We start from the raw sequence: 15,131 nt of genomic DNA, 5'->3' as shown, positions 1-15,131 counted from the left end.
TCCTTCCATGTCAGTGAAACCATTCCCCTAGTCAGCCAATTTGCCAAATTAGTTGCAACTTTGGTATTTAGCTATGAGATTCAAACCCAATTATCCTACTTAAGACAAAGATTGAATACTTCAGTTCCATAACATTTCTTTCATTGTAGGTGTACTTCTCCATTTGGTTGATACAGTATTTATTCATTCTTGTTTCCTTCAGATTTGACTACTCCAGTGCTCTTGTAGTCAACCTCGCACAGACTTCATCTCAAATCCTTCCTGCCAGTATTCTAACAAATGACGTTGCGCTTCGTCTGATTAAGGGTTACATTTACTGATGTTCTCTTCTCATAGCTTTATTCTCCCATTGCCTTCCTCAATCCCATATCTGATGTTTTCTTGTCCTGAATGTGTGTTTAGTTCCAAATTTTCCCTGCCTTCTCATCACCCTCCTGAATTTCTGTTAGAAATGAGTAAAGTGCAGGTTAAATACATTCCAAAAATAGAAAATATTCAAATGGAAAAATGTAACAATTGTGGTAAACGAGAGAAGTCAAAGCCAACATAAAAGCAAGAGAGGGCATACAAGGAAGCAAAAATTAGTGGGAGAATAGAGGAATGCAAAGATTTTTAAAAATTCGCAAAAGGTAGGAAAAAAATCATAAGGAGGGAAAAGGTGAAGTATGAAAGTAGGCTAGCAAATAATAATGAAAAGCCCCTTTCACATTTGCAAGTGATCCCAGAAATTAAACGCCAATCAGCCTTTAATTATTGTAAAAACAAAATCAGCTAAACACCGGTGTCAGATGACACTGTCTCATGCCGGGATTGATGGCCTCGACCCCTAATACAATCCCTGGCGTTTGCAGATGCCAGCTGTGCAAGTATGTGAGTGTGAAATGGACAATTGCATTGTGGGATTGAAATAACCTAAGTTTTTGCATGAGTGCAGGATTGTGAAGGAAGAAGATTAAAATGAAGGTACAAATTTTTCTGTATGAAAAATCACAGCGAGAGAGGGACAAATTTTAAACCGTGTAGGGAAAGTTCGTTGCACTACAGTGCACAATTTATAAAGACCGTGGACAAAGCAATAGCAGACCTGACTTCCCAGAATGCCGTGCGGCAGAGAAACTCCTCCATGAATGCTCCGTGCATGCAGCTGCGCATATAGCCCTTTCTCTCCCACACGGCATTCTGGGAGGGCAGGTCTGCCAACACTTTTTCCCCATGGTATTTATAAATTGTGCGCGATAGTGCTACCAACTTTCTCACCCTGTTTAAAAAATTGTCCGCTATTGCTAGCACTTTCCCACAGTTGGCACAACAACAGGAGCTGAAGGGCTCATACTATGCTGTACATAAAACTTAATTATGCATGATTAATTTTGTTCAAATATAAGATCAGAATGCACTGATCCACTTGATGCTTCATGCCGTCACTGGCAGAAGGAAGAACATTCCTAACCCTGGGATGGCTCCTTGCAAATGTGATTCAGTTTCCCAGTTAGGAGTGGTCAAGTGTGAAAAGTCAAACCCCATTTCTATCCCAGGAAACTGAACGGCCAATTTAGTAGGACGCAAGGGTGAAAAGGGCTAACAAGTAATCAAAAAGCTTCTTCAAGTATATAAAGAGCAAAAGAGAACTGAGAGTAGATGTAGGATCATTAGAAATTAACGCTGGAGAAATGATAATGGGAGACAAGGAGATGGCAAAAGAACTATGAGTATTTTGCATCAGGCTTCACTGTGGAAGACATTAGCAGATGTCGAAAGGCATCAGGGGAGGGGGAATGGGGGCAAGGAAAGTGAGGGCAGTGCAGGGAAGTGAGGGCAGGGCAAGGAAGATTTCAAGGAAAGTGCTATGGTCTAAGGGTGGATAAGACTCCTGGACCATATGGATTGCACTCTCAGGTTCTGAAAGTAGCGGTAGATATTGTGGAGACATTGGAAATGATCTTTAAAGAATCAAAATATTCTCATATGGTCCCAAAGGACTGGAAAATTGCAAATGTCACACAACTATTCAAAAAGTAAGGGAGGCAGCAGAAAAGAAATTACAGATCGGTGAGCCTGACATCAGTGGTTGAGAAGATGTTGGAGTCAATTGTCATAGATGAGGTTACAAAGTATTTGGAGGCACGTGACAAGATAGGGCAAAGACAGCATGGTTTCTTCAAGGGAAATTCTTGCTTGTCAAACCTATTGGAATTCTTGAAAGAAATGACACATAGGTTAGATAAGGGTGATGCAGTGGATGTTGGATATTTAGATTTTCAGAAGGCCTTTGTCAAGGTGCCGCACATTAGGCGACTTAACAAGATAAAAGCACATGGTACAACAAGAAGCATACTTGCGTGGGTAGAGCCTTGGCTGATTGGGATGAAGCAGAGAGTTGGAATATTGGTTGGTTGCAGTTGCTAGTGGTGTTCCAGAGGTCAGTATTGGGTCCGCTTCTTTTTATGTTGTATATTAATGATTTAGATTATGGACTCAATGGCTTTGTGGCTGAATTTGCAGATGATACGAAGATATGTGAAGGAATAGGTAGTGCTGACAAAACAGGGAGGCTATAGAAGGGTTTAGACAGATTAGGAGAATGGGCAGAGAAGTGACAAATGAAATATAATGTCAGAAAGTGTAGAGTCATACACTTTGGTACAAAAAATAAACAGGCAGACTATTTTTTAATTGGGTAGAAAATTGGAAATATCCAGAAGCAAAGAGAGTCCTCGTGCAGGATAGCTTGAAGGTAAACTTGCACATTAGCAAATGCAGGCAAATGCAATGCTGGCATTCACTTCAAGAGGAATAGAATATAAGATCAGGGATGTGTTGTCGAGGCTTTATGAGGCACTGGTGAGTCCTCATGAGAAATTGTGAGCAGTTTTGGGCTCCTTATATAAAATATATGCTGATGTTGGAGAGGGTTCAGAGGAGGTTCACAAGCATGACACTAGAAATGAAAGGGTTACCATATGGAGAGTGTTTGATAGCTCTTGGGCTGTGCTTATTGGAATTTAAGAGAATGAGAGTGAGAATTCTCTTTGAAACATTTTGAATTTTGAAAAGCATAGAAAAAAGCATAGAGCTAGTTTCCGATGGTGGGAGTCTCAGATTAGAGGACTCCAGGATTGAAGGACATCTGCTTAGAACATATAAAATTCTGGCAGGACTGGACAGAATGGATGCAGATGGGATGTTTCCAATGATGGGAAAATCTAGAACCTGGGGCCATGGTTTGAGGATAATAGGCAAACCATTTAGGACCGAGATGAGGAGGAATTTCTATACCCAGAGGGTGGTGAATCTGTGGAATTAATTGCCACAGAGGGCAGTAGAGGCAGGTTCATTAAATATATTTAAGAGGGAATTAGATATATTTCTTCAGTATAAGGGTATTAAAGGTTACGGAGAGAAGGCGGGGACGGGGTACTGAACTTTAAGATCAGCCATGATCTCGTTGAATGGCGGAGGAGGCTCGAAGGGTCAAATTACCTACTCCTGCTCCTATCTTCTATGTTTCGATATTAACAGAGATGTGTAGGAATTTCTTCAACCAGAGGTGATAAATCTGTGGAATTTTTTGCCATGGGCAGTTTAGGAGTATTCAAGGCAGAAATTAATAGATTCTTGTTTAGCCAGGGCATCAAAGGTAACGGGGAGAAGGCCAGGCAGCGGGCCTGAGTGGGAAAATAGATCAGCTCAATTAAATGGTAGGGCAAACTCGATGGGGTGAATAGCCGATTTCTGCTCCTATGTCTTATAGTCTTAGCTCTGTTCTTTTGTTACTGGTCTCCTGTGTTCGCACTCCCTTTATTCCACCATTGATAGCATCCTTTCAGCTGCTTCATCCCACGCTTTTCAAAGATCCCCTCAGATCTCCTTTACCTATAACTCCTTTTTTCTCACTTAAGAATATTCTTAAAAGATTATCCTTGTGATTAGTCTTTGATCACTCTTTTAAAGGCTTGCTCTGAGGCAAGGCATTCATGTTTGCAAATACATTATGATATTTTTCCAAGTTAACATTAATATATGCAAAGAAATAATTGTAAATTTGAAGAAATGTTTAAACATTTTAGAAAATAGCATTTATAGAATCCAGCCATCCACCTACTTAATAATCACCACCATAAAAAATATATTAGTCTGTGGTCGCTGTATCGCAGTGTGAAATTAAGAGTATAGTCGAGTTGAGTTCAAAAAGAAAAATAACAGTTTACTGTTGGATATGCACCCTTTCTAAAACCCAGGGTTCCCAGCCACCACCACACCACTCAAAGCCGAAGGTGACATCATCACGTTGCCTGAGACTTCCCAAGCTAGTTCAATTTCCTGGCAGGTGAGTCACCACATGGTACCCCCCCCCCCCCCACCCCCACAACCCCCCGCCAAGAACTGGCTTCTGGAGCACTAACGCTGGTGTATCTGTCTCTGATTTCCTGCTATGCTTGGGTGGTCTCCTTCATTTGCGCATTGGTGGTACTGCTACGGGCTTGTCCAGGTCTAGGAGTGCAGGTTTAAGGTGATCAATTGTGAATGTCTCTGATCTCCCACCTATGTAGGCAGGTTGTTCCATTATGCCGCAGTACTTTAAATGGACCTTCATAAGGCCAGATGGGATGGTCCATACGCACCTCTATGGACAAACACAAATTTGCAGCTTTTCAAGTCTTTCAGGACAAAGTATGTCGTGATGGTATGCTGTGACGTGGGAACCGGGGCCAATTTGCCGAGCTGCTCTCTCAATTTATTTAGGACTTCAGAGGGTGGCTCTTCTCCTCAGGTTGCTGGTACAAATTCTACAGGTACAACGAACGGAGCCCTATGTACCAACTCTGCCGATGATGACTGAAGATCTCCTTGGGTGCAGTCCGTATACCAAGAAGTATCTAGGGTAGCTCATCTGCCCAATCTGGTCCCTGGAGGAGAGCCATCAATGCAGTTTTTAGGTGCCCATGGAATATTTCTACAGAAAGTAATGGTAGAAAATGATCATTCTTACAAACTCCTGTTGGCCTTAGACCGAGAGCGGTTGTGCAAATTTAAGGATGGCCTCCACTTTGGCTGGTAATGGGACGACACCCTGGCTGCTGATTTGATGTCCCAAAAAGTCGACTGAGGACAGCCTGAATTTTATTGTTAGACTGAAGTCTTGTTGGCAGCAGCAGAGTAAACACATGTGCTCTTTGTGGGATTAGCTAATGACGAGTTTGTCATCCAAGTACACAAAGTCCATTCCTTGCACCACCGCGTCCATAAGCCATTGGAATGTCCATGCAGCATTCTTAAGGCCAAACGGCATGCACAGAAACTCGAAGGAACCAAATGGTGTTATGATAGCAGTTTTGGGTATGTCTTGTGGGTTCACTGGGATCTGGTGATACCCTCATACCAAATCAATGTTCGAGAATACCCTGACCCAATGGTGATTAGCTGTAAAGTCCTGTATATGAGGCACAGGGTGGCAGTCTGCGATGGTGGCATTATTGAGCCACCTGTAATACCCACACGGTGTCCAGTCTCCTGTAGCCTTGGGCACTATATGAAGCGGGCTGTTGAACCTCTGCACGATCCCCATTTCTTTCATTTTTAAAATATTTTATTTAAAATTTTAAATCACATAACATAACATTGGTTACAGTATATTGATACAAACATAATGGTGTATATATATATATATATATATATATATATATGTTAAAAAAATCTCCCCACTAATACCCTCCCACCTCCCTTACCCACCTACAAAAGAAAGAAAAAGGGGATCATCAATAAATACAGTCATATTCAAACTTATTGGCTGCGGAAGCGGTGACATCCACCAAAGAGCACCGAGAGACCAAATTCAAATGGGCTCCACTCTTTTAAAAAAGAAAAATATTTATCTCTCAAATTGTATGTTATCTTTTCTAAAGGAATACAAGCTTTCATTTCATCACGGTATCTTTTCATGCTTAAAACTGAATCAGACTTCCATGTAATAGCTAAATATTTTTTAGAAACAGCCAGTCAAACGTAAAAATTCAATTTGATAGTCAAGCTCAATCTTAAAGCAACTGACTTAATATCCCCCAATAAAAACAACATGGGTCAAAAGGTAGATTCATTTTTAATACCTGTTCTAAAGACAATTTAATTTGTAACCAAAAACTTTTAACCTTAAGGCAAGTCCAAGTCAAATTTTAAAAAAGTACCTATTTCTTGACTACACCTAAAACTCGAATCTGAAGAACGAAGTTGAATTTTTTTCTATTTTTGAGGGCTTAAATACAATTGATGTAAGAAATTATATTGCACCAACCTATAACGTACATTTATAACCTGAGTCATACTATCTTTACACAAATTTCTCCAAATGTTTCCATCTATCTTTCCAATTCCCATTTCATTCTTGATTTATGAACATCTAATTTAGGCATTTTATTTTGTAATAACTTGTACATCTCAGAAATAAATTTACTTAAATCATTCTTGGAAAGTAATAATTCCAAAGAAGATTGCCTAGGTAATTTTAAACTATAACCTAATTGTTCCAATAATTTTTTTTAAAAACCCGAATACTATATTTGGGTGCAGCTGCTGAGAACTGTGGTGCAACGATGTCTGGGAACTCTGCAAGAACCTTGACAAATTCATTAATGAGGTACACCACTGAGTCCAAATGTGGGGCAGGTAGTTTGGTTTCTCCTAGGTGGAAATATTTTTGTATCTACCAGCCTGCCAATGGATGAGCAGCGAATCAGCTCTGAGAAAGTCCACTCCAAGCAACGGCTGAGAGACTGTAGCCAGTGTGAACCACCAGATTAATTTGTTGCTGCTGAACCGCAAATGTATAATTCACATACTGTATGTGCAGATCATACTTTTGTTAACTGCCATGAGAACTGGGCCAGCACTCCTGATACAGGTATCATAGCCGGTCGGGGGTGGGGGGAGAGGACACTAATTTCAGCTCCTGTGTCAACCAGAAACTTGTGTCCGGAGAGCTTGTCCCACAAATAAAGCAGGCTGTTACGGTGGCTAGCCACCATAGCTATTAGCAGCCAGTGGCTCTGGCGTTTCCAGTAAACACACAGTGGTTGGCAATGGCGCACTCCACTTTGGTGATTAAAAAATATCAAAGGTTTGCCTCGGTGACTTCTTTATTCGGGTTTGTGTGTGTCCTCGCCGCTGGTGCATGTGGGCTTGATGCAGCACTAATTTCAGTGAGGCACCCACTCTGCTGCTTCGCGCACCACAGAACATATGAACTGGCAACTACCGCACAAGGGGTCTGCAAAGTCTTTAGTGGCCAACATGACGGATATCGTCTGGCATCTGCTTGAAGACTATTTGTTCAAAGAGCAAGCAAGGTTTCTGACCATATGCCAGTGCCAACATGTCGGTCATTAGCTCCGACGGGATGCGGTAACCTAAGCCTTCCGTATGCAGGATCTGCGCAGCACGTTCACATCGGGAGAGACCGTACATGTGGAGAAGTAGATCTTTAAGAGCTTTTTCTTGGTCGAGGGCGCTTACCACACAGTAGCATTTAGTGGCATCTGCCACTATTTGATGAATGTGGAATTGTGCCTTAGCTTGTCCAAAACATACTTCTGGTTGATTTGTCCAGAACACAGGTAGTTTGAGAGAAATTGCTGAGTTGTCCATTTTGGGTCCAAAAGCCTTTTGAGTCCATCGGGGTCACCAATGTGGTCGTTGTAAGGTGGTGCGAAATGAAGAGTTGTAGTTGAGTTCAATTCAAATGGAAAATCAACAATTTATTGTTGGACCCGCAAACTTTTTAAAACCCTGGGCTCCCAGCCATTCCCATGCCACGCATAGCTGAAGGTGACATCATTGTGCTGGTCAAGACTTCTCGAGCTAGTTCCCATTTCCTGGCAGGCGAGCTACCCTAAGTTCGAATTTGTCCACAAGTATGTGGAGGCAAAGGTTAACTTTAAAATAGTTAATACTTTTAAAGAAAGCTGAATAGTTTCTGGAGAAACATTTGTATTTTTGGTTCCTCCATAAAACAATGTTTTGAAATTCAACACTTGCTTCAGAATTATAATTTAAAAAAAAACTTTACTAATCTCCCTTTGAACATGGAATTCTGAAATGCTACCAAGCTTGGTTCTTAAAGTTAATATTTAGTTTAGTATTATGTAAAATAGTTTCTATTTGGTTTGTTTAATCTTGCATAATTATAATAAAACCCCAATTTTATGTGGTAACACCATCTTGAATTAAAAACATCTTTTGTCTCAGAGAAACTTACACTTGACATTCCTGTTCATCATCTGCTTGGAAATGATAGGTTCTGTTATCTGTGGAGAGAAGAAAAAGAAAAGGTTACAAAATAAGTTAATACAATTATGGAATAAAATACATCTTTAGGGGTAAGGTTGAATTGAGGGGGTTGAGGTATTAGTTTACATTCTACAAGAGACATTAACATTTCACAAAAGACTTATTTAAAATGCAAGAGATGTGCCTAAGTGTGGACTCCATGTCTGCCATTGACTTGACAGAAACTATGAAGAGCGCCTGTGAAGAATTCACAAGTAGGTGTTAATTGGACTGATGCTGTAGAATTGAAATGGACTATTGTCTTTAAAGGAACATCATATTTGAACAGATGTCCAGGTTCAGAAACTGATGAATCTTTTATTGCTAAACTGGTGTCAGAGATCCAAATTTCTGGTTGAAGTCTGCTGTTCCAAGAGGGGTCATATAGTTTGCAAACAGAGTGGAAAAAAAATGCCTTTCGTGGGAGGGGAAGGGGGGAGGGGGAGGGGGAGGGGGGAGGGGAAGGGGGGAGGGGAAGGGGGGAGGGGAAGGGGGGAGGGGAAGGGGGGAGGGGAAGGGGGAGGGGTAGGGGGGAGGGGAAGGGGGGAGGGGAAGGGGAGGGGTAGGGGGGAGGGGAAGGGGGGAGGGGAAGGGGGGAGGGGAAGGGGGAGGGGAAGGGGGGAGAGGGAGGGGGGGGAAGGGGGGAGGGGAAGGGGGGAGGGGAAGGGGGGAGGGGAAGGGGGAGGGGAAGGGGGGAGGGGAAGGGGGGAGGGGAAGGGGGGAGGGGAAGGGGGGAGGGGAAGGGGGGAGGGGAAGGGGGGAGGGGAAGGGGGGAGAGAAAGAGAGAGAATTTACTGCAGCAGTTGGTGTTGAAGACTGCAAGTTTGCAGACCCAATTTCAAGACCGTTTTGAGTTCTGAGTCAATTACATAGACTTTGGCTGGTTAATGTGTTTCTCCTGAAATAGGGGAAAAAGAACTCTTTGTGGTAACCTGGAAGAAGAGATTATCTTTTGGAAAAACCCATGAGGGGGCAAGTTTCTTCAACAAGACATTGAAATGGCTGATTGAAGGAGATCAGTTTGTGTGTCCAACAAACAACGAATATCTCTCTGAAACCAATAAAGACCTTGCTGAGCAGTAACAATTTAAGTTACAGCACCAGAGCCTGGTGAAGATCATAAATGTTAAATTCTGTGCACAGTCAACTTGGAGAAGTGAAAAGTGAATGATTTAACAGTGAAACAAAGAAATTTCCTGAACACATCCACATTACATACACGTGCACTTAGAATTAGAAGGTGTTAAGTTAGGTTGTTAATAGTAATAAGTTAAATATTGATATTATTATGTATGAAGAAAATTAAAAACTTTTGTTTAAGTAATCATTGTCTTGGTGAATTTCTATTGCTGCTGGGTTTTGGAGTCCTCGAGGCTTGTAAAGTATGAATAATTTTAAAGATATGTTAAAATAATGATTAAGCAATAGAAATAACACCCATTGGACATTACTGATTAACTGTAATGAACTCAAAGTTGATGTTGAAGTTTTTCTAATTCTTCCAATGTTACATACAGATGACTGAACCACATTTTGTTTTGAACTTATTTTAGAATGGAGCTTGATCGTACAGCTTTCCAAATTATAGGGTCACTTGTTACACAACTGTTTAACTTGTAAATCGATTTTGTCACAATAGAAAAATAGTTTAAATTCATAGTATAGTTGTGCATTTTTGATGGGGAGCAAGTCTCATTCCTTCAGCAATAAGTTCTTGGGATCATCCAAGCATTTCCTACTGATTTACCTTTGCAATACCTTGCACCATAGCCTTAACCACTGAACACTCACAAAAAACCTAAACAGTGCATATATCTGTTGCAATATAAAACTTAACAAAAGGCATAAATTTGTTGTTGGAATTCAATTGCATTTAGAAAGTTTTTAAAAGATTTTGATCATTAAAAACTTCTTTATACTTCATCTGCCATGAAGTGAAAGATACAGGAAACTACGTTAAACTCTTGCAATTTACTTGCCAGGTTTACTTGACCTAAGAATTGTAATTTCCAAATGCCAGATGGGGAGGAATGTTGCCTGGAAAGGACCAAGGGAGTCATTCCAATAATGGCAAAGAGGAAAGCCATTTCAGAGGAAATCCTCAACGAGGTGACTATAAAATTCTATGGAAGGGGAGGGAAAAATGAACGGAGATTCACAAGGAAGATGACCAAAGCTGGAAATAAAAGATAATAACAAGTAAGTTTTTTTTAAAGCAGAATTGGCTGAACTTCATGGTGCATATCCAAATACATGAGAGTACATTGAAAATGGCAGCTGAACTGAAACTTCTAAAAGATAACGTAACATTCTGGGTCATAGGATTTTCAAGAGAGATAGGGAGAGTGATTGAAAAGAAAGCATAAGTTGGCGATGGCAAATACTTCTTGAAGAAACTATCGCAACTGCGCGGAGACATTATACATTGGGTTTATTAAACAATACTGTATGGGCTGAACTATAGGACAAAACAGCTTTTGATAAGGTCCCACACAAGAGATTGTTGTGCAAAATTAGAGAGCATGATAGAGGAAGTAATGTACTGAAGTGGACAGAAAACTGATTGGTAGGCAAGAAGCAAAGGGAAGCAATTAATGGGTCCTTCAGGTAGATAGGCAGGTGGTACCATAAGGTTCAAAGCTGGGATGCCAGCAATTTACAGCATATATTAATGATCTCGATGAAGGAATTTCTGGGTGGAAATGTCTTGGGAGGAAGATTCCAAAAGGCTGCAGGATGACTTGGATAGATTAGGAGTGGACACGTGCAATATAGATAAATGTGAGGTTATCCATTTTGTTTGACAATTATAGATTATCTGAATGATGATGAAAAGTGGAGGTGCCACAAGACTTGGGTGTCATGGTTCACCAGCAATTGAAGATTGGAATGAAGGCACAGCTGGCAGTGAAGAAAATTACATTAGCCATTATAGCAAGAGGTTTTGAACATAGAAAGCAATGAGTTGTAAGTGGTCCTTGGAGTTAAAAGGATTAAGGACTACAGAAAGAAAGCAAAAATCCAATACTGTAGTCACATGAATAGCCATAATCATATTGAATGGTGATGCAGACTCAAAGGGCTGAATAGCTGACTCCAGCACATATAATCTATGAGGAAAGGAGCAATTGCAAGAATGGGAATTAACTGAAGATATCCAAATAGCCAGAGGGCGTAAGTGCACAAGTAAAGGAAATTTTTTAGCAGTGCAAAAACAAAAGGAAAGTTAAAAATAAAATGAAGATTTCAATTACTTGGGAAGTAATCAGTGTAAAATGTACAGAGGGCAAGGAACTCCTTAACTACATACAAGAAAAAAAATATTATGGCCAGGGTATCATTTTCGAGGAGTATGGGGGGAAACAGGGATGGAAATATCATCCAGTTTAGAGGAATAACTCTGGGTAGGAGCAACAACAATTGGTGGGATGGCACTTCTATGGAAGTGATTAAATTGGATTTAAAACAAGATAGGAGAAAGGAAAAAAGTTTGAAAATGATTGGGAAAATCTGATTTTACTTGTCATAATTTATTTGGCAAAAGTGAACTAAAAACAGATGCACAAGTTAAACCTACATCAAAACAATGAGAAGGATTTAGGGAGGAAATTCGAGAGCTTCAGAATAAACATGTCCACAAAGTAAAACAGGGAGCATACCACATTTATAGATTTTGGTTGCAAAGGTGTTTTGAAGGCAAAATGATGCAGAAAGTTTAATATGTTAAGAGTTTAACATTACAAAAGCCTTTAACAGTTTGGGTACTTAGTAAAAGGAAAACTAGGAAAGTAAAGATAGAATACAGAAAAATAGTGGCAAGTAAAACACACCTGTGGATTTTAGTTCATAAAAAGATAACAAATGAAAAGTAAATTGGAATGAAAAAAAATGCAACCTATATATGGAGGCAAACAAGGTTGTAAATTTCTTAATGCAGCTTCTTAAAAAAAAAAGGATTTTTCTAAGATTATAATTAAGAAGTATGGATAAATATAGTGGGTGAAGAAATGTCAAGGAGTTTTAGCATCTAGAATAATGAATAGATCACCAGACCAAGTGATTAGTAAGATTAATGCCTAACTATTTTAGGAAGGGAGGAATCTCCAGAAGTTTTGCCCATCAATTTCAAATCCCTTCATGACAGTACTGGTGCCTGAAGATTAGAGAAGTGCTTATATTGTGCTACTTTTTAAAAGATAATCTAAATACCTATGGTTTATTGTCTCATAATACCTGGTACATAACAGATTAACTCTAAAATATGTCATGTTCAAGTTTATTATCATCTGACTGTACAAGTATAATCTGTATGTTTGTATACATTTTGATTTGACCACTTTTTTTTAAACATAGTCCCTCATTTCAGGGCACCATCATGTTTGGGCCCTCTGGCTTCACAGGTGTTTGTGAGTACTCAGGTATGTTTAATTGCTTCATTGGTGCAGGTATAAGAGAGCTAGGCTTGCTTTTAAGTTTTTGATCACCTTTGGAGTCTATTCTTGCCATTTTTTAACAGGAGGACCAGAATTGTGCCAATGAAAGTCAAAGAGGCCATTATGAGGCCAAAAAACAAGAATAAATCAGGAAGAAACATCACCCAATATGAAACCTTGGGATAACTAAAATGATGCATAGCAACAGCATGTATATTAAAGTAGTCATGTTTAGTTCTTTGTTGCTTATCCCTTGCATGCAATGACTGCTTGAAGTCTGTGATTCATAGACGTCACCAGGTGCTGAATATCTTCACTGGTGATGCTGTCAGGCATCCATTGCAGATACCTTCAGCTTCTGATTGTTTCAGAGGCTTGACCCCTTATATTTTCTCTTCAGCATATGGAAGGCATACTCAGTTGAATTTAGATCAGATGACTGACTTGGCCATTCAAGAATTTTCCAGTTTTTAGCTTTGAAAAATTCCTTTGTTGCTTTACAGTATGTTTGGAATCAATGTCTTGCTGTAGGATGGAGCGCATCCAATGAGTTTGGAGGCATTTGCTCAAACTTGAGCGGATGGTTATATGCACCTCAAAATTCACTTTGCTACTGCAATCATCAATTAAGATAAGTGTGCCAGCACCTGTGGCAGCAATATATGCCCAAGCCACAACACCCCCACCACCAAATTTCACAGGTGAGAGTAAAACACAAGAGTCTGCAGATACACTGATTGAAGTAAAAACACAATACTGGAGAAACTCAGCAGGTTACCATACCTTGATGAAGGGCTCAAGCCCAAAACATTAGCTATGTATCTTTATCTTTGCTACATATACTGTTTGGCCTGTTGAGTTTCACCAGCAATGTGGTTTTACTTTACAGATGAGGTGGTATGGTTTAGATCTTGGGCAGTTCCTTTGCTTTTGCCATCACTCTGCCTCAGGTTAATCTTGGTCTCATCTGTCCTCAAGACCTTCTTACAGAATTCTGCAGGATCTTTTAAATACTTATTGGCAAACTGTAATCTGGCCATTCTATTTCTGTGGCTAACAAGTAGTGTGCATCTTGCAGTGTAGCCTCTGTGTAGTCTTCTGTGGACAGTAGTCATTGACATATCCACAATAGCCTCCTGAAGAGTGTTTCTGATCTGTTGGGTAGGCGTTTGGGGATTTTCTTCATTATGATGAGAAGTCTTCTGTCATCAACAGTGGAGGTTTCCCTTGGCCTCCCAGTCTCTTTGCAATTACTGAACTCACCAGTACTTTCTTTCATCTCAATGATGTTACAAACAGTTGATTGTGATAATCCTCGGGTTTTGGCAATGCTTTTTACTGTTTTATTCTCGTTTTCAGCCTCATAATGGCTTCTTTGAATTTCATTGGCACAGCTCTGGTCCTCGTGTTGAAAAATGGCAACTATATACTCCAAGGGTGATCAAAAGCATAGAAGCAAGCCCAGCTCTCTTACACCTGCACCAATGAAGCAATTAAACATACCTGAGTACTCAAAGGCACCAGTGAACCCAAATGGCCCAAACATGATGGTGCCCTGAAATTAGGGGACTATGTATAATAAGTGCTGTAATTTCTACATGGTCAAACCAAAATGTATACAAATAAAATCTGGAATGTGCATTTTAATCATGTTACTTGTTTGATTACAAATTTAAAACTATGGAGCACAGGAGGAAATACAGAAAAAAAAAGTGTCTTTTTCCTAAATATTATGGAGGGCACTGTAAAATTCTCTCTTTTGTATACACATCTTTTCTTGAGTAGTTTGTTTTTGCACCACCAATAAGTAGAAATTCTGCTTGTCCTGCAAGAAAAAGAATCTTAGGGCTGCATATACTGCCTTTTATGTACAATGACAATAAATCTGAACTTTGAACTCTAAAATTTGTCTTCTTTTGTTTGCCCTGCAAAGTCTATGGAGGGGAAGGAAATTTACATGATGATCTGAACTACATTCATCACCTTTTGCAGCTTCTTCCAATCTTGATCAGAACAATACCAACCCCATACTGTAATGCATCCAGCAAGTATGATCATGTGTCTGTAGACGTTGCTGAGCAACATGGGGGACGTGTTAAACTTCCTTAGTCTTCTAAGAAAGTAGTGGTCGTGGAGTACTTTCATTTCAATGTAGTTTGTCTAAGTCTGGTAAATGGAAATATTTACTCCCAAGAACTTGAAGCCACCTGACCTCACTAATTCAGCCTAATTAATGTGGACAGGGATGTGGTCTCTATCCTCATCTCCAGTGTCTTATTAACATTGAGAGAAAGTTCACAAGCCAATTCTCAAATTAAATTCACAGAAATTGTCTTATGGCCAGGAAGTGCGGCCGGGGGGGTGGGGGGCGCCTTGCTC

General features: G+C 40.0%; 1 protein-coding gene across 16 annotated transcripts in view; it reads right to left on the bottom strand.

Annotated features, from left to right (window-relative positions):
- LOC138755133 (arf-GAP with SH3 domain, ANK repeat and PH domain-containing protein 1-like) overlaps positions 1 to 15,131 on the bottom strand; it is a 479,430-nt gene that overhangs the window by 79,929 nt on the left and 384,370 nt on the right. For all 16 annotated transcript variants that reach the window (XM_069920508.1, XM_069920497.1, XM_069920511.1 and 13 more), the window contains one exon: positions 8,249 to 8,297. In XM_069920508.1, the coding sequence (XP_069776609.1) occupies positions 8,249 to 8,297 (49 nt within the window). The remainder of the gene's footprint in view (positions 1 to 8,248; positions 8,298 to 15,131) is intronic.

The sequence above is a fragment of the Narcine bancroftii genome, chromosome 2 (genome assembly GCF_036971445.1).
Source record: "Narcine bancroftii isolate sNarBan1 chromosome 2, sNarBan1.hap1, whole genome shotgun sequence".
NCBI lineage: Eukaryota > Metazoa > Chordata > Chondrichthyes > Torpediniformes > Narcinidae > Narcine > Narcine bancroftii.
This window is presented reverse-complemented; position numbering and strand designations above follow the sequence as displayed.